The sequence below is a fragment of the Notechis scutatus genome, chromosome 1 (genome assembly GCF_049901735.1).
Source record: "Notechis scutatus isolate UNSWTSFEM ecotype Mainland chromosome 1, rNotScu1.2, whole genome shotgun sequence".
In the NCBI taxonomy this organism is placed as follows: Eukaryota; Metazoa; Chordata; class Lepidosauria; order Squamata; family Elapidae; genus Notechis; species Notechis scutatus.
This window is the reverse complement of record NC_142009.1, coordinates 162,828,803-162,848,564: the sequence shown is the minus strand read 5'-3', so window position 1 is coordinate 162,848,564 and position 19,762 is coordinate 162,828,803. Positions and strand designations below refer to the sequence as shown.

At 38.8% G+C, this 19,762-nt stretch overlaps 1 protein-coding gene across 4 annotated transcripts in view; it reads left to right on the top strand.

Annotated features, from left to right (window-relative positions):
- AGAP1 (ArfGAP with GTPase domain, ankyrin repeat and PH domain 1) overlaps positions 1–19,762 on the top strand; it is a 392,866-nt gene that overhangs the window by 319,603 nt on the left and 53,501 nt on the right. For 2 of the 4 annotated variants that reach the window (XM_087949345.1, XM_087949344.1), the window contains 3 exons: positions 7,430–7,507; positions 16,680–16,834; positions 19,503–19,593. In XM_087949345.1, the coding sequence (XP_087805471.1) occupies positions 7,430–7,507; positions 16,680–16,834; positions 19,503–19,593 (324 nt within the window). The remainder of the gene's footprint in view (positions 1–7,429; positions 7,508–16,679; positions 16,835–19,502; positions 19,594–19,762) is intronic. The other 2 variants (XM_087949347.1, XM_087949346.1) reach the window with 1 other exon arrangement.

Below are 19,762 nucleotides of genomic sequence, written 5' to 3'. Positions count from 1 at the left end.
ATTTTAGCAACCAGTTCTCTGCCTGATTGCTGGGTGGGTTTGGCCATGGTGGGCATGGCTTAGTCAGCCTCCTGCACCACAGCGCCAGGGGGCATTTTTGCCCTTCCCGGGCTCCAAAGGCTTTCCTTGAGCCTCCAGGAGGGCAAAAACGTCTCAGCAAAAAACAATTGAATGAAATTGCTGGTAAACTACCGCTGCACTAAAGAGAATATTTTAACTTACTGCATCTGTGTATGGTTTGGCTAATTGCACAGTGGCAGATAGAAAAGCTCTCCAGAGGGTTAACATCATTGCCCAGAGGATCATTGGTTGCCCTGTTAAGCCTGGATTCCCCAACGGGTGTTAAGGAAAACAAACTAAACAGAACGTGCAGCGAAGTCAGATAGGAAGACAGGTAAATGTGTGAGATAAATTTTCTAGTTAACACGCAGTAAAAATACAGATACGCTTGTGCTATCAAAAATATAGTTTATTCCATTTAAGAATTATAGCATAGTCATTATAAACAGTCCATTAGTCATATACCAAATTCAGTCAAGTCTTGTCGAGGATACTCTAATTGCAAAGTCCGTGTCGAATAGCCAGTGTCAGTACACATATAATAAATTTGTCCAAAACTTATCTTCTCTCCGTTGAGAAATATCTTCAAAGTAATCCAACACTTCTTCTCCTCCCGATCCAGCAAGAACGCAGTCTTCAATAAGCCAGCCAGTAAGAGCCAGAGAGTGCCTTGCTGCTTATATAGTACTTTTACAGCTGCACCCTTAATTACATTCCTTTAGCTTAAAGTCACATACACTTTATCTGACAAACCATGATTCATCATTTTATTATCTTTACCCAAAACAGTTAGGGTAAAACAATGTTATCCCTAACAGCCCTCTCCCCTCCTAGGAAGAGCTTTATAACTTCCTGCTGCTTTAAGAAAGTTCAAAACATTCTTAAAGATCCATCTCATCCTGGGCACCCTTGTTTTGAACTATTACCATCCGGCAGACGGTACAGGACAATAAAAGCAAGGATAAACAGGCTTTAAAACAGTTTGTATTCCAGAGGAGTAACTATATTGAATTCAACTGTATAGTGTAATACTAATGCAGTATCAGGGGTTTTCAAATCAGTTGTATAGAATGTGAAGGATGTGTGTTTTTATTTTATTTTTATAGTTTTTTATGTATGATGTATACCGAAGGTGGCATTTAATTTCATTGTACAAGGTGCAATGACAATAAAGTAAACTAAATGTGGAATGCATCCTTGAGAAACAAATGTTACAAGGTTGTGATTACAATTCTGTGCATTTCAGCCTCAGATATGGCAATTACAGATTAATCTTCAAATGCTTGTTTGCTTTTCAGTACCAGTGTTTTAATCATTTTCACCTTCTATGTACAGGTAGTCCTCAACTTATGACCACAATTAAGCCCAACATTTATGTTGCTAAGTGAGAAATGTGTTAGGTGAGTTTTGCCCCATTTTACGACCTTTCTTGCCATGCTTGTTAAGTGAATCACTGTAGTTGTTAAATTAGTAACCCAGTTGTTAAGTGAATCTAGCTTCCCCATTGACTTTGCTTATCAGAAGGGTGAAAAAGGGATCACATGACTCGGGAAGATTGCAACCATCATAAATGTGAAACAGTTGTCAAACATCCAAATGTAAATCACATGACCATAGGGATGCTGTAACGGTCATAAGTGTGCAAAACAGTCATAAATCACTTTTTTCAGTGCCGTTGTAACTTTGAACGGTCACTAAATGAACTGTTGAAAGTCGAGGATTATGTGTATTGATCTGTTGCATTGTTATAAGATCTCATACACACACTTGCCAGCAATTATTTTAAAACCTCTTCTGATTAAGATATATTTTGTAAGTATTAGGAAGTCATATATTACAACAGCAAATCAGCCCCAGATTGTGTCCACAATGATATTAGATTAGTGTTATTTGGAAAACTAATATTAGATTCTTTTATTGAAGAATATAAGTGAAATGTGATATCTAATCAATTAATAGGATAAGAGAGAGGGAGGGAGGGAGAGAGAGAGAGAATTATGGAATTGAAACATTAAGTAGCATTTTCTAAAGAAGTGCAAATCTTCATTATATGATCTTTTAACATCCTAAGTTCTGATGCATTCTTAGCAAAACAATAAGCCAACAATACAAAATATTCTGATTAGCCAAGTAATAATAAGTATCAGTTCATGTTCTGTCCTCACTACATGTTAGTCTGTGTGCAGTTTGACATGCAGCCAAACCCACCTATCTTCCAATAAAATAGATCATGAGGGTAGATCTGAATGCTTTATTGAAAGAACAGGATATGGTGAAACTGAGAAAATAGGAGTACATACAATGAAAACTAAATGGAAGATAGACAATGTTCAGTTACTGCTGAACATAACAAATAATAAATACAAGCAATTTAAATCTCACCAGCAATGCTCTGTGTGTGGGGTGTGGGTTTGTCCTTGGATGACCATGTGCCACAGATTAAGGTGGATTCTTCTTGTGCTTCTGCCTTCTTCAAATGCTAAAGGAAATGGAGTCTGACTTCCCAGCGTACACTTGATTTGAGAGTGCGGCCTGATGGGCAAAATGGGTTGGGTCAGCTTCAAACAATATACTTGTTATTTTGTCTCTCTGACCACTAGAGGGGGCTAGAGTACAACAACAGTATATAAAAGTTATATGCTAAGGCATGACAGTTCATTAGACCTGTGGGTGCACAGATCACCACGGCAGCAGCAGGGAGTGGAGGAGATGGGTTTGCATGCTCAACCTAATCCCACATATGCAGAAATGAAGCTTTGTGCTCTCACCCACTGGTTGTGTGGCCCGGTTTCCAATGTGCCGTGTACCAGTACCAATCCACAGACCAGTACCTATCCACAGACTTGGGTTTGGGGGCCCTACATTAGACCAATGCCCTCCTTAGCTATTCATGGACTCTGGAGAAGTGACAGCAGCTAGGTATAAGTGGTGATAATTGTCTGGTACAAATGAGTTTCTCTAGAGTTGTATCCCTCACAGGGAGGCAGGACTATTAGGGTGGGCCAGCCCTAATATAGACTAATGCTATATTATATAAGCAAATGTGAAAATCTATTTGTCTAATAATTGAATTGACCCAACATCTGTTCACAATATATATGTAAATATGTAAATAAATCAGTCAACAGGTTATCCCAAGGGTAAAACTAATCGTCAAATCCTTCTGTTAACTATCTGTCATTGTTTTTAACACACAGAAAGTCCACAAGTGGCTTCCAATCTCTTATAAACTTGTCTAATCCATTGTCTCTAATCAAAGCAATTAATTTTGTCATTTCTGCTAATTCAATCAATTCACTTTTCTTTCCAGTGCTTACCATATGCAATCCTCACAGCAGTCACCATGTAACCATGTCCCAAAATGTTTTTTGATTGGTTTGTCCATAATATCAAGAAAACAAGCTTCAGGTTTCATTATTATTTGTCCAATAGAATTTAGCATACTTACAGAACAACCACATGTGATAAAATGTACTGGATTTTGGTTACATTTCCAACATTTGCTGAAGATCCTTCTATAGATTTTTGTCACTTATTTGGAGTCAAATACCAATGGTATATCATTTTATTAAAAATTATTTCAAACTGTGACTCAAAGTGAATTTCAACCCATGGTCAATATATTCTCCCATTGATCTAGCATTATATTGTAATCACATTCTCCCCATTTTTCATACAATCTTTAACATATTCATTTTACAGATTCTTCTTAAGTAACATTTGATAAATTTTAGCGATCAGGTGGTCATCTCCAGAAGATAAATTCATATCCAATTCAGATTTAATTTCTGCAAAAACAGAAACTTTTTATCAAGTTTAAATCTTTCAAAAAATCTATAATAATTAAACCAAAAAACCCCTAAATCCTTCATTTACTAATTATTTTTTTGTTTTTAATCTTAAACCCTTCTTCAAATATCAGTATACCCCAATCTATCACCCATTTAGATTATTTTCTGTGTATAGGCAATCCTCGAGTTACAAATGTAATGAAGCCTTGCCAATTACATTCATAACTCAAGGATTTGTAAGAATGAATCATGTAACTTGTACATGATCACTCCCTGCTTTCGACCATGCATTCACTAATAGAATGTGCGGGTCGTTAAGTACATGAGGCATCTCAGGTGGGGAAGGCCATGGGGGTCTTCCCGACCCACTGAGGTACCTCATGCTTCCCCCCTCCCATCCTGCCACACCAGACTCACTTACCTTGCAAAGATCTGTCTCCTCTCTGCTGCAGTTTCTTTGCCTTTGAGAGAGAGGAGAGCAGGACTTGATGGCCTCAATGGCCATTTTGAACTCTGTTATATAGTACTGCAAGTCTGAATCAGAATAATGATAAGAACTCATATACAAAGAGTTGAGTGATGGGAGTTTAGATTGATGGGAGAGTAATCCAAAATGTTTTTTTTTTTAATTTGAAGCATTTTACTATTTAAATGAAACAACACCACACCCTTGTTTATAGTTATGAAAAAAGATCCAATGAACTTGAAATGTATGTACTTTCCAAACATCACTAAGAGGAAGAGTTCATATTCATTGATTTCTGTTTTAGATCATCCTAGTAGTTTTCAGTTGTAGTTAGCTGAAGGCAATGTCTTCATCAGCTGTGATTTGCTTATTTCAGCAATTTGGTAGTATAGCTAAAATTTGTCCTGGTTTATTTCTGATAAAAATCTTCAATTTATTTTAAATGAAAGCAAAAGGTCTCACTGAAGGATGAAATTGTCATTACTGATTAGCCCAAACCCAGAATATTGTGTATAGTTCTTGGCACACATTTTAGGAAGGACATTGACAACTTGGAGAATGTTCAGAGCGGTATAGTCAAAATAATTAGAGGCAAATAAAAATAATTAGAAGCAAATCAAAGTAATTAGAAATTCTCTAAGGTCCCTTCTAACCCTACTGTTCTATATTCTAAGCCTGGAAGAAAATACATATGAGGAATACTTAGAGTTTTTGTCTGAAAAAGACAAAGGAAGAGCTGATAGCTTTCTTCACATATCTAAAGGCTGGTCATGTAGAAGACAAAGCAGAATTGCTCCAGAACAAGAAAACAGGTTTAAATTACAAAGAAATGCATTTTGGTTGCTATGAAGGAAAAATTCCGGTGTGACTGGGTGGGTGTGGCCCGCTCAACATCACTCATTGGGTGCAACTGACTCGGGAGAGGGGATGCCCAGCTACACCTATTTCCTCCTCGAGGCTGCTGCTGCTTTGCTTGCTCTCCTTAGCCAGGTTTCTTATGGTGAGTGTGGGAGGGTAAAGTGTGTGGGTCAGAGGGAGACCCACTCCCTCTCCATGCAAAGAGACCCAGCTTTGCAACTAAAGCATCCTCAGTGATAGGATGGGAGACCACCGAGAGGCCAGGAAGTGTGGACAAGGGGATGGTGAAAGGGCAGCAGGCTGCCGGTGGCCAAGTGCTAAGGCAGGAAGTCCCTCAGACCTCCCTCCCTCTCATTCCAATCTTCCTCCTCCCTTCCCTTCCCTACCCTTCCCTTCTTCCTTCCTTCGATCTTCCCTCCCTCCTTCCCTGCGTCCCTCCTTCTCATTTCCATCTCCTTCCTTCTTTCCTCTCCCTCGTTCCTTTCCTGCCTCCCTCCTTTTCATTCCCATCTCCTTCCTCCCTCCCTCCTTTCCCTTCCTTCCTCCTTCTCATTCCCATCTCTTCCTTCCTTCCTTCCTTCCTTCCTTCCTTCCTTCCTTCCTTCCTTCCTTCCTTCCTTCCTTCCTTCCTTCCTTCCTTCCTTCCTTCCAGGAAGGGATGAAGTGAGGGGGAGAGTTTGGCAGTGTGGCTTTTCCACATGGTGGCACGGGCAGTCCTGATAAAAGGGAAGCAGGCATCACGCTGATCTACAACTTTGTGGTGGCCATCCAGGCTGGAACGCAGTTAGCCTTAGACCTGGCCCATGGGCTTCCCTGGAGACCACATGCACCCACAGTGGGGTGGGCCAGAGCTGAGGCAGATCAGGTCAGCTCCTCGCTGTCTCCAGGGCAGCCCCGTGGGCCAGATCTAACCACATTGCGGGCCAGATTTGGCCCACAAACCTTGTGTTTGACATATCTGAACTAGATAATTCCGAACATACTTTTAACCTTTACAACCTATAATTCTATGAGGAATGGAGGAAGTTGAGGGATGTGCTAAGTAAAATTGTTTTATATATATTGATAAAGTAAATATATAAATAAATTCATGTACAAAATAAAAGCTTGCAAACCCAAAGCTAACTCAAGATTATTCTAACTGGATATCTTTGAACTGTGTGAACATGGAAAGACTTGCACATCGTATTAAGCGATATATAATTCTTTCTTTATTCAACAGGTTACCATGCTCTGATTCATATACGATTTTATGATGTGACCTGTAGATTATGAATTCTAATTATTTATACATCATGCTAAACTAAAATCAAACTAATCTGTTCTCCAGAATGGTTGTGGCAGTCATGAGGTATATGATACAAACATATTTGTAATAACATTGTTGGTAAAACTATAGAGAGCAGTTATGTCCTATCATGTGTTCTACAAAGGAAGATTAAATGTGTAATAAATAATAATTAGCTTAGCAACATGAGGCAAAATATTTTGAAAACTGAAATTGAGGGCCAAATACAGTGACATTTTAATTTAAAAATATTACTATCATACACCTGAAGAGCATAATTTGCATACAGATAATATCTGGTTACGTTTAAATTCATTATTAAGCAAATATAATGTTGGCAAATACAAGTGAGGCTGTGTATATTATCTAAACATATTACTTTGTCACTAGGAGCTGAAGTTTTTATGACTGAAAGTAATTAACGATTTATATAATTCAATATATTATTCTGTAAAAGTAGGATCCATAGTATTGTACTGACAACTGTGAATTAATCACACTTATAACATTTCTCCTTTTTTTGATGTACGGAAGGTTCTGTTCTTTTGGCTTTTGTTCCCAGTGACATTCAAATGCTGCTTGGAAATATTTAAAGAAGAAATTGTGAACTTTTGAGGACAATGTTTTTTTCTGCTTAAAATATAAATAATGCTGTGCTTCAGGGATTAGATGGCCTAGTCTCTTGTATTTGAACATAGATCTTTTTAACATTTATATTTTATTGTGTTCTACTAATCTAGATGAAATGTTAATATATATTGTTAGTCCATATATGATATGCCATAAATAAATCTGCTTGAAATATAGATTGGGGAACATGTCTGTAGCTGTTTCTCAAATAAGCATTTTACATCATATGCTACTTGAACCTTTCTCCCCACCCACCCACCCTCATCTTTTCATTACTTTCTTTCTTTTATTCTTTTTTTTCTCTCTCTCTCTTCTATTTTGGCTTTCTGGATGCAGCAAAGCGCAAAGCATGGAAACTAAATCGTGTTGGTAGCCTGCGAAATATATACAGCAGCAGCAGCACCAACACTGAAGGTAAAAAAAAACTTACAACATAATGTTGTAAGGCAACTGCTCCCTTTCCAAGCTGTATCTTCATGCCTTTGCCTTTTTCCTTTCCCTGAATATAGAGACAAAAATACATTTTGCCCAAAGCATGTGTGTTCTGATGTTGTGTTTGCAGACTCATTTCTTTTCATCTTTCTATTGGTGTGTTTTATTTTGCCATTCATGTTCCTTTCAGTTTACTTAAATTTTGACCTTTCCCTCTAGTCGTGAAGTAGTGATGTTTAAATTATTTCAAGAACCATTTTTTATTTTCCCTTTATATATGTAGGCATTCACTATAATATTTCCCAAGTTATTACAGTTTTTTAAAGTGTTGGTATCAGGTGTAATGATCTGTAGCCAAATACAATAGTGTGCTGTGACATTTAAGTAACAGTCTTAATTTGTTTTGAGAAAGCATTCTCCATAATGCTTTCTGAGGCTCTAATCCAAAAGCGAGACAAAGCTAAGACATTTGCATGTGCTACTCTTGCTTGTAAATTCTGTGTGTTGTTGTATTTCAAAAGGTCACTTTGTGGCAAAGTTCACAAATTGACTTATATTGCTGTTTTCAGTGAAGACTGCCTTCATGGCTTTTATATAATAGCAGACTGAATTTCTTTCCTTCACCTTCATTTGAACAATGCAATTATAAACTGCCTTCTGTTTATTTTTTTTTCTACAAATGTCGAAGGTCAAAAATACTTGGAAACCAAGAAAGGAGGGAAAGATCTTCAGCCACCATCTCTGAGAGTGTATAAATGACAATGATATATAAGGAGCTGAATGCAAAATAGATCACAATTCAATAATCATTTCATAATGTAGACATAGTTTTATACTTAAGTGCAAACAAAATGGGTCAAGTAATAACAAATACTTTCCCTTACACTAATTGATTGATTTTGGAATTATTGTCACTATTTGGAATAATGTCACCATTTGCTGGATGATTGGCTTCAGTGATAAAGAAGACAGCATAAAATTTCCTGTAAATTTTAAATTAAAGGCTATTTCTGCAAAGAAGTATCTACAAATACATCCTGATCATTAACCTTTGGTTATTTATATTCCACTGGTGGTCGTTGGTTTGGGCTTTTTTGCACAATTATTTGCTTTATTTCTTACATCAGTAATAAAATGCAGAAACAAAAGTGATTTTTATAGCCATTTATTAAGAGACAGTTTCTACTATTATCTTGGTTAGTTTTCCATTGTTGAATTGGTTGTTGCTTTCGAATAAAAAAGCTATATTCTTTTAATCATTTGTTGATATCTTTCAGAATGCATTTACAGAAAAGCCTGAAATGAATAAGAACAAATAGGAGTTGCTTATCTTGTCCAAAAATTGGCTCAGCCTGGCACAGAAGCCAATCAGAGCCAGACATGAGAGATAGACTTTTGCAAAACTTTTATTGAAATGCTTCAGCAAAAGGGTCCCAGTCCAATTTGGAAGCTTAAGACTCTGAAACAATAGCAAAGCATGGTCTTTTATATAATTAATTTCCAGAAATAGGGATGTAACATTTGACAAAGCTCTTACCTTTTTTGGAATTCTTCCTTGCTTTTGGTTTACATGTCTGTTTGTCTGTGGAGTTGTGCTTCACCTGAGCTTACATGTCATTTTGTCCTTGTGGAGTTATATCTTGCTGAAGTTCTACGTGTCCTTCATCCCTACTGGCAGTTTCTGCTGCTTGTCTTCTTGTTGCCAAATCTTGTAACTTCCTATCTATTTCTGAATACGTGTTGTTATATTTCCTTCATCTCTGACACATTCAATAATTGCATTCTTCTAAATTCTTATTCGTTCCTAAAATGGGTTGTCCATCACTTACGCCTAATAGATGAGATTCATTCTTTTCCTGCAGAATTCTTCTTGTACTTATTATTCTTTAAATGAATTATTTTTACAGAATATTTCATTTGCTCCTTTTAAGGCACTCTTTGTGTTACTTTGGTTGTTGTCTGCTGTGACTGAAACTGGTCTACTCATCTATTTGGAGATTGGTATTTCTAATTAAAATACCTTCATGCAGGTTAGATTCAGAAGACATAGTTGTTTTTTCTGCTATAGTCCCATTACACAAATGGATAAAACAAGGTTGCACTTTGTTTTCCATTCTTTTTAACATTTCTATGAATTCCATAGCTCCACTTTTAAATTTTATGTCCCAAACCAGGTGTAGGATTCAACCGGTGTTACTACTGGTCTGGTGACTACATGCTGCGTGCGTGTGTGACAAAAACATCAGCTGTGCCACCCGAACAGGTGAAACCAGACAGGCGCGCGGGTCACAGCATTTGAAAAGCCTTTTTTTTCCTGCTTTTTCAACCTCAGCTGTGCCGCGCAAAGCAGCTGAGGTTGAAAAAGCAGGAAATAAAGGACAGGTAAGAGCCTGGGCAGGTGGGTGGGCCAAACACCAACAAACACCGAACCAGTTCGGTGTTTGCTGCTCTTCAGAGCTACCGGTTCTATAGAACCGGACAGAACCGGTAGCATCCCACCCCTGTCCCAGATGGACAGACAGCCACTCTTCATTTGTGGTTTTTCTTTGGTCACAGACAGATTGGTCACACAGTCTTACCAATCTAATGCAAAAAGAAAAAAGAAAACTCTTAGTTACAAAGTGGTTGGCAAAATGCATTCTTGGCAAATAAATAGAAAATTAATAGGTCAAGTCTTATAGTAGACCCAGATCCTTTAAATCAGGGGTCCCCAACCACCGGTCCGCGGACGTACCGTCCACGGAACAAGTCCTACCGCCGGCTTGCTGGTGCTGCCATCTTTTTTGATGAAAAAGTGCTTCCGGTGAGCTTTTCCGGTAGAAAGCTCACCGGAAGCACGTTTTCATCAAAAAGATGGCGGCGCCAGCGCTTCTGGTGAGCTTTTCCGGGTAGAAAGCTCACTGGAAGCACGTTTTCATCAAAAAAGATGGTGGCGCCAAGCGCTTCCTGTGAGCTTTTCCGGTGAAAGCCATTTCTACCGGAAAAGCTCACACGAGTGCAAGCGCCATCTTTGATGAAAAGTACTTCCGTGAGGTCACCGGAAGCACTTTTTCATCAAAAAGATGGCGGCGCCCAGCTGATGCCGGTGCGGGCTGCGGCGCCCAGCTGATGCCGGTACCGGGCCGCGGCGTAAAAAAGGTTGGGGATCACTGCTTTAAATACCTTGGACTGACTTTCCATACTTTTGAATCCCAGAGGGAACAAATTAGGTCAACTATTGAAAGGGCCAACAGGAATGCAAAGATTATATTAAATTTCATCCATTCAAGAGTAGGACAATAATCTATTCTTTAAAGAAGAACCAATCGCCCAGGTGTTCTATGGTTTTAAGATGTTTTAGAATGAAATCCAACTGAAAACCTACAAATCAAATTGTTAAGAATTTTCTGCTATGTCCCTAATACATATGCACAGCTTAAATTTGGATGTGCCCTTTTTCCACAAGAGCCTGTATTTAACAACTGTTGGCTTAAACTAATCTCAGAGTCTTTTTAGCTACAATGATTGTTTATGATCATTTTAACTGAATCTGCAAAGCCCAGGTTAAGAAAGATGCATACCATTGTGATTTTTTCAAGCCAATTTTGCTAGTGCTAACATATCTCTGAAGAAGTGAATTGTAATTCATAAAAGTTTATACCTTTTTTTAATCTAAAACTCTGCTACCAGATTCGTCCTGATTTTAGACTACCAGTAATTGAAATAAACAAGTGATGAACAACAAGTGTCCCAATAAAAGGCCAAGGATTAAATTCAAAATTCTACAGGATTCAAAAGAGCAAGATGAATTAGTGGCTCCAAACTTTATATTCACTGTGGAAGCTATTATATAGACGTATATACAACACACACATAATTTATAGTTTGTATTTTTGGGAAGCTATAACCTCTGACATTTTTATGTGTAAAATTTTTATTCTTGAACACTCTTTATAAGCTGTACAAATGTCATACATTTTTACTACTAAAAAATTACATGAACTTCAGTTAAAAGTTGTATTCATCCTTGAATATAATCTGCAGTCTTGTAAGAAGCAACATTAACACTGGTAATAACAATATGAAAAATATATACTGTCTGCTTGGGAACAAAAGCCAGTATAGTCATTACAATACAGTGACTTTGACTTTGGACAGACTTCTGTTTTCTGATTTGAGAAACGCCTCAAGCTTAGGAGGGAAGAATGTGAAACTGTTGAAAAAGCTGTTACCGCCTTGGACTGTTGAGAGCCACTCACTCCTCTCCCTAGAAAATAAACAAATTACCCTATGATTATGGACAATATAGACCAAAACATTAGTATTTTCTAAAAATTGAAAAATAACAAATACTCTTTTTTAATAGTATGAAAAACTCACCAAAGCTTTTTTTGCTACCAGTCTCTATATGTCCTTGGAAGATGTAATGGTTCCTCATGAAAAACAAACCCAACCCCTCTCTTTTTAATGAATTGAATACAGCATTATTACAACCAAAAACCAGTAAAGAAAAAAATTCAAAAAGACAGTAATTAACATAGGAGAAACTTATGTTCTGGATGTATACTTGTACTCTTGTAGTATGGAAGAAATCAGAACAATTACTTACGTGCTTTTACATTATAAACTTTATTTGTAGATTTATTTTCTCCTTTTAATGATGGCAGGGCAATCAGATGGTTATTACCATATTATTACATACACTTATGACCATTGCAGCATCCCCACGGTCACATGATGAAAATTCAGATGCTTGGCAACTGCTTTGTATTTATGACAGTTGCAGTGTCTGGGGTCATGTGACAAGCTTTTGTGACTTTCTGACAAGCAAAGTCAATGGGGAAAACAGGTCCACTTAACAGCCATGTTACTTCACAATTGCAATGATTCACTTAACAAAAGTGGCAAGAAAAGTCATAAAATGGGCAAAACGCACTTATCAAATGGCTTACTTAGCAACATAAATTTTGGGCTCAATTGTAATCGTAAGTTGAGGACTATCTGTATATATATTTTTTATTTTTGTAATTGGCTTATCTGTGGATGGCACATTGTTCATAGTATTTTCCTGAAAAATCCAAAGGTTAACTTATCCATGAATAGGCTTATCTGTGAGTATAGACAGTTATTTTGTAAAAAATATTATCATATGTATTCTCAGGGAAGCCCATTAGTGGAAAAGCTATGTGTATTTTGGAACCTAAAATTCTTAGCTCCTCCGTAAGTATATATGATAGTTATTTTTTTAATGGAAATATGAAGCTTTATGTAAGTTGATAATTAACTCCTGCTTCTTCCAGGCAGAGAGAGAGAGAGAGAGAAAGGATTTTTTTTATGATTAAACCACATGAAATTTGGTTTACGTGGCGCTGCTCTTAAATATGACTTGGTACAGAATGGATGTCTGTTTGCTGCTCAATGAAGATCATATAGTAAAGTAACCCTGATACTGCAGATTCTGCACTGATGCCCATTTGCTTTTGTGCCTGGTTCAGGGAGCTGCTGATTACCTATTAACCATTTATAGCTCAGTTCAGACCACCCCATCTGCTCCAAGTAGAATCTATGGGTTCCCACATTTAGGGAAGTTACTTATGACTCCCTTGTTCTGTACTTGCTTGACCTCCAGATTTGGGAAATCCTGGTCCTCCTTGCCATTCGGGAAAAGATTTGAAACTGTTTTTTTCAAGAGAGCTTTTGGAGAAAGAAACTGATATTTTATTGGAATGCTATTGGATTCTATGAAATGCTACAATGATGCCGGCTAATGGATTTCATTAAAGTTTTCATCCTTTTAGATATGATTGCCACTTTCATACAATAAAGAATGTATAATTTAACACAAAATTGATGATAGATAGCAATGAACATCATTTTCTTTTAATAAAAGACCTGGAAATGAAGTAGCTGAACAAACACCCCTCTCCCCCAAAAAGTTACCTTAAGAAGGAGAATTCAAATACGTTAATAGCCTTCAGCTCTATATCAGATACAGATTTATATTTACATTAGTCTACAACAGGGGTGGGATTCAAATTTGTTAACAACGGTTCTGTGAGCGTGATATAATTGGTGGGTGTGGCTTGGCGGTCATGTGACTGGGTGGGCGTGGCTAACTCAACGTCACTCACGTCAAGGAGTGTTTCTCCTCGCCTGGCCTCTCATGACAGTGGGGATGCTGCAATGGTCGTAAGTGTGAAAAATGGTCATAAGTCACTTTTTTCAGTGCCATTGTAACTTTGAATGGTCACTAAATGAACTGTTGTAAGTCAAGGACTAGCTGTACAAAAATACAAAAAGCTTCTTTGCTTGCAAAAAGCTGCCCTAAATACCAATCATTAGATTAAAAATACCTGCAAGCCGGAGTTACAAATCAGGCAGGGTGCCAGAGCACCTTGAGGAAATAAAATAGTTAAAATACAATGATAACTATCAGAAGCCAACTCTTGCTAATAAAGTGAAACCCCTCAACAGAGAGGTCATTTAAGCTCTTCAGAAAGAGCACACCCACGAAAAGCAATCCTTAGATCCATTTGCACCACTTAAAGATACCAGCTGGTCTCACTCACCTCCAATATATCCTAAGGAAATCATCCAGATTTAAGGAGAGGTCACATGCCCCCCCCTCTGAAAGGGTTAGGGTTAGGCTCTCTGCACTCCTCCAGGCCTGGCTTGCTGAAGAGGGGGGAAAGTAGCCCTGATGCCTCCAGTACACCACCACCCCCGGCCCCAGCCATTGCTGCCTGGCTTCCTCAAAGGCATGGTGCATTTCAAAGGCAGCAGCTCATGTTGGAGGTGGCAAACAGCAGGACAGCTGCAAGAGCTGGGCCAGGCCTCTCCACCATCTGACTCGCCAACAGGCTCCCCCCCCCCCGCTGGCCTTTTGTGCTCAGCACTCAGCTGGGGGAGGGGAGAGCTTCCTCACGCTACCCATTCTTTCTCGTGGCCTGCCAATGAGGGAGGAGAAAGGTCAGGCTTGGGGGATGGTCCCACCCCATAAGATCCACCCCCACCATTCTCTCCCAGCCCTCTTTGCTGGCGGCAACAGCAAATGTGCAACGAAAGCAGAATTCTGTTTCCGTGCAAAGGTAAATACGGAGGCTCTTCACTCCCGCACTAAGGCTCCCCCATCACCACCACTGTGACAGGGCAACAGTCTGCCGCGACAGTGCCACAGGGAGCTGCAGCAGAGGGGTGAAAGAGCCTCATGTGGCTCTGGAGCCGCGGATTGCTGACACCAGATGATCCCTTTCAACTCTGTTAAACTGTATCTGTACCTAATCTGTATTTTCAAATTTGATCAATAACACTTTACAAAGTTTGGGAATTATTCAATGTTACATACAAGGACAGAAACATACATTTACATTTCATTTTATAAATACAAAACTACCTTAGAGTTTTCTTTCAATACATATACCAAACTTATAAAAATCCATCCTAACTAATTACTGTATTTTTCGGAGTATAAGATGCTCTGAAGTATAAGATACACCTAACTTTTGGGGAGGAAAACAAGAAAAAAAATCTGCCTCTGCCTCCCAGCAATTTGCCTCCTTGAAGCAAACAGCAAACAGCCTGGCCGGCTTCAGTACAGCCTGATTAGCACAAGCAGCTGATTGTTGGTTGGATCGGCGTCCCACCTCCTGTGCTTGTTTCAGGCTGCAGGGATTGCCATCACCTATTGCCACCTCCGCGTGCCCCATTTTTGGCCACAGCATCCCGTTTTCAACTTGTGCGCTCCCTGTTTTTTGCCACCGCATGCCCCATTTCGGCCTGTTCCTAGTGACAGGGATCGGAACAGGCAAAAAGTGGTACAAGAAGTGGTGCAAGGAATAGCACAGCCCCCACTGTCTGGAGCGAGGTAATGGCGCTGTTGTGGCAAGATGGGTGGCGCAGGCAGACCAAAGCAGCCATGGTGATGGCTGGAGCCTTAGTGTGGGAGCAAAGCACCCCTGTACTTGCCTTTTCACAGCAACAGCATTCTGCCTTCAAACATGGTACATTTGTGCTCAAGGCAGCCCATGCCTCCCATCGCTTTGGGCTCGGAGTTGTAAACTGTGTCAAGGAAGCACTGTGGCAGAGAGAAGTGTCTGGGGCTGATTTTCCAGCACCTCATCTCTTGCTGGGTCTCAGGGGCACTTCTTCCAGCCCTGGTTGGTGCTGAGTGCGCCTCGGTTCCCCGGGGAGATGCACGACCTGCTCTCTGCCCCGAGATACTGGCCCGACCCACGCCGTGGGTGATGCCACTTCTGTTGCCATCTCCATAGCCTGCCCACTGCTCTTGCAGTGTCTTGCACAGCACAGTGAGATTTAGCGCACTTCACCATGGGGGAGACGGGGTCCCCTCTTCCTGGAGCCCATTAGGATGCAGAGCCATAACGCGACCCTGCCCCACTCCCCCCTGGCAACAGGAACAGCATTGGCTGTGGCACCGGTCAGGCCAGTGTCTCAGCAGGTTGCACATCTCCCCGATTGACCAAGGCGCGTCCAGCACCAAAAAAGGGCAGAAATAGCCACCCACCATTTCCTGCTGCAGTCTGTTGGGCAGCATATAGTGAGAGACAGAGAGAGAGACAGAGACACACACAGAGAGAGATACAGAGAAAGAAAGAGAAAGACAGTGAAAAAGAGACAGAGAGAGAGAGAAATACAGAGTGAGAGATAGATATACACACACAGACAGAAAGGGAAAGAGAGACAGTGAGAGAAAGAGAGAACAAGAGAGAGAGAGAGAGAGAGAGAGAGAGAGAGAGAACGAGATATATATACAGAGAGACAGAGAGACAGACACACACACACACACACATAGACACAGAGAGAAAGATATACAGAGGCAGACACAGAGAGATTGAGAGGGAGAGAGGAGGGAGGGAGGGAGAGACCTAATCCTATAGTCCGGCCCTTGAACAGTCTGAGGGATCGTGGATTGGCTCCCTGTTTAAAAAGTTTGAGGACCCCTGAAATAGGCATTCCTAATCATATCTTTAAAGATTACTGTTTATTTTTTTAAAAACCTGGAGAAAGAGTCATGGCAGAAAAGTTCCTTGATCTGCTGTATCTTTTTTGCACGGTTGCTAATTATGAAATAATAATTTACTTAAACCTTTAATCTGAGAATTCAATCAAATCAATCTTCTCCCTTCCTCTTACTTAGTTCTCAATTCATTTTCAGATCAAGAAGAAAATTTTGAATTTATCATTGTGTCCCTTACTGGCCAGACATGGCACTTTGAAGCTACAACATATGAAGAAAGAGATGCCTGGGTCCAAGCAATAGAGAGTCAGATTCTGGCCAGCCTACAATCGTGTGAAAGCAGCAAAAATAAGGTTAGATGTTCAACACTAATAATATAAAGTAGGGCTGTCAAACTCCTGGCCCATGGGCTGGATGCATCACATGCTGGCCACATCCACACCCGTTTAGAGAAGGGGGAAAAAGTCCAGATGCGTCACGTGATGCCACTGTGACGTGAGTTTGACATCCCTGATATAAAGGAATCATTTTCTTAGCATCTAAAACTCAAATTAATGTGTATTTTTCCCTGTTGTGCAACATGTTATTTGCTTTTTTAATAAGTTCTTCCTTTTCTTTTTTCATTTTCCTTATAATTATATATTCCAGAATACATTTGGGATGAAACTATTGACTAAATTATTATGATTGTTTTTTATGTATTCAAAATTCTTACAGATATGCACAAAGGCATTTAGAACTATTTTAGAAAAAAGAAAACTACTTAAAATTTTCAGTTCTTGGAAATGATTATTTCCACATAGGAAATACGCTACCTTATATTTAAGAAAGTTAACATTTTCAGAGTAATATTGCACAGGGTCCATATTTCAGCAGAAGTTGTCAAGGTTCCAACTGACGAACCCAATCAAGCAAGCACTGTTGAGACAATCCAATCTACTTGTCAAAACTTTATTAAGTACATCATTTTGGCACAGAATGAAAGCAAAACCAGCTCTGGCTAATTCCCTGGCAATTCAATATAATTAAAGTGTAGAATCCTCCCTCCCCACATTAGTGCAGGTCACATTGTCCAATTAGGTGCCCAGGTCTTGTTACGGAAAAGCCTCCACGCCTCTGGCAAACAAATACTGGAATGTCCTTGGTTCCCATGAGACAGTTTCTTGTTATTGTCTGGAATTCACATTCCAATCTCTCCCTCTCTTATTCCCCTGGTCTGTTGGTAAGCTGTGAAGCAGTAAAAGTGAAAGCAGCCTGAATACACTTCGAAACTTGACACAAGCATGCTTAAGAATTATCATCATCATCTATTCTGAACAAAAGCTTCTCATTAGAATTGTACCTATTTTGTGGTAATGTCCTTGGGCTTTAGTAGATAACTGACAAAATATCAAATTGGCTGAGAACTTTATTGATACAATTCTTTCTTTTATTTTTATGGTCTAGGTGTATGAAAAGATAGTGATATCACATTCTTTTGAAAGTAATACTTTACTTATAGTACGCATAATTACTTATATGTATGTGACTTAAATTTGTTCAGTTTTTTCCCAGTGGAACTTAATCATGAATATATTCAGCTAGGCTTGGGTATATATCTTCGGAATTTATATTATACGAAATATACATTAACTAGGAGAACTTTGTTATGACTCAAAACATTAAGAGCCATGGTGGCACTGTGGTTAGAATGCAGTATTGCAGGATAAATCTGTCTAAAGCCAGGAGTACGATCCTAGGAGGCTCAAGGTTAACTCAGCCTTCCATCCTTCTGAGGTCGCTAAAATGAAGTTCCGGATTGTTGGGGGCAATAGGCTGAGAGATTGCTCAGAGAATCCTGTAAAGCGCTATGGAGCAGTATATAAGTCTAATGCTGTTGCTATTCAGTAATGTAAAACTTAGACATGGTTTTAAACAAAAAAAGTTAAATTGTATTAGCAGGAACAATAAATGTAATAGCTACTATATGATGTGGTCATAAAAATAGCATGAATATGTAACAACAATTTAACATTTGTTAAAATGGGTAGATGGGACAGATGGGGAAAATTTATCTACCATATTATATCTATTTATATATAGTATTATATGATTCTCTTCAAATCCATCGCCAGGAGTTCCTATACTAAGTCTTAGGATTCACCTAATATAGTATATAAGAGAAAGTCTCACTTCATATAAATTCTATCTTCAGATCAAAGAAGGAATCATTAACAGACCAGACTAGAGGGGCTTTTTAAGCAAGCCATTGGCTTAACTCTGATATTTGCTTGCCATTGCATTATTTTTTTCCAGATTTTTCTGCAAAGAAACATGGGACTTGGAGAAATTATTTTAGTTTTTCAGAATTTCTGTATAACAATGGGTTGTTCTCTGTTTGATATATGTATTAATAATATCATCCTTCAGTGTTGAAATTACTATATCTGATAACTCCAGTTGGATTTTGACTATCCTATTCCCTATATGCTCCAATGCTTTGAGAAAAGCTTAAGCTCTCAATAACATTGTGAAAATTGCAAGCTCTTCTTATCAGATACTGAATTGAAGTAGTTAAAGATGCTAAGGGATCAACTCTCTGAGAAGCTAACTAAAGGGTCTATGACAATTTACCAGGGCCAACTTGCCACAGCCAACTCTTCATGGGACAACTTGCTGCAGGACATGAGTTACACTAATATCAAAGAAATGGTGGAATAAAATCATTAAAGAAAGGATGCAAAAGGAGGGACAGAATGAAATGTGAATGACAAATATTAAATAATTTTTATTTATTTTAAATAATTAAATTGAATTATTAAATTGTTCTGCGGTGAGTTATCCATGGCGAGTTGTCCCGCAGCAAGTTGGCCATAGTGAGTTGGTTGCAGTGAGTTGGCTATGGAATTGTCCCATTCCACTAACTAAAGGCATCAAATGCTGTGATCATTCCACTTCTGTTTGAACTTTTTATCACCAGCAGACAATTGATGCTATGTCTGCATTTGCTTTAGGTCTTATTGTTTGTATATTTCTTTACAGTCCCGACTGACAAGTCAGAATGAGGTCATGGCTCTTCAGTCAATAAGAAATGTCAGAGGAAATTCTCACTGTGTAGACTGTGAAATACAAAGTAAGTACAACCATTTTATATAGGAAATGTCATCCTGAGCTTCTTAAAGCTTGTGGTCTTTTTGCATCATAGAAAACATGTTCAGTGCTGCCCTCTTGCTATTATGTTCTATTTTACTTTTTTTTGTTTGTGTTCGTTATGTTACTTTATTTGAGATTATTAAAAATCT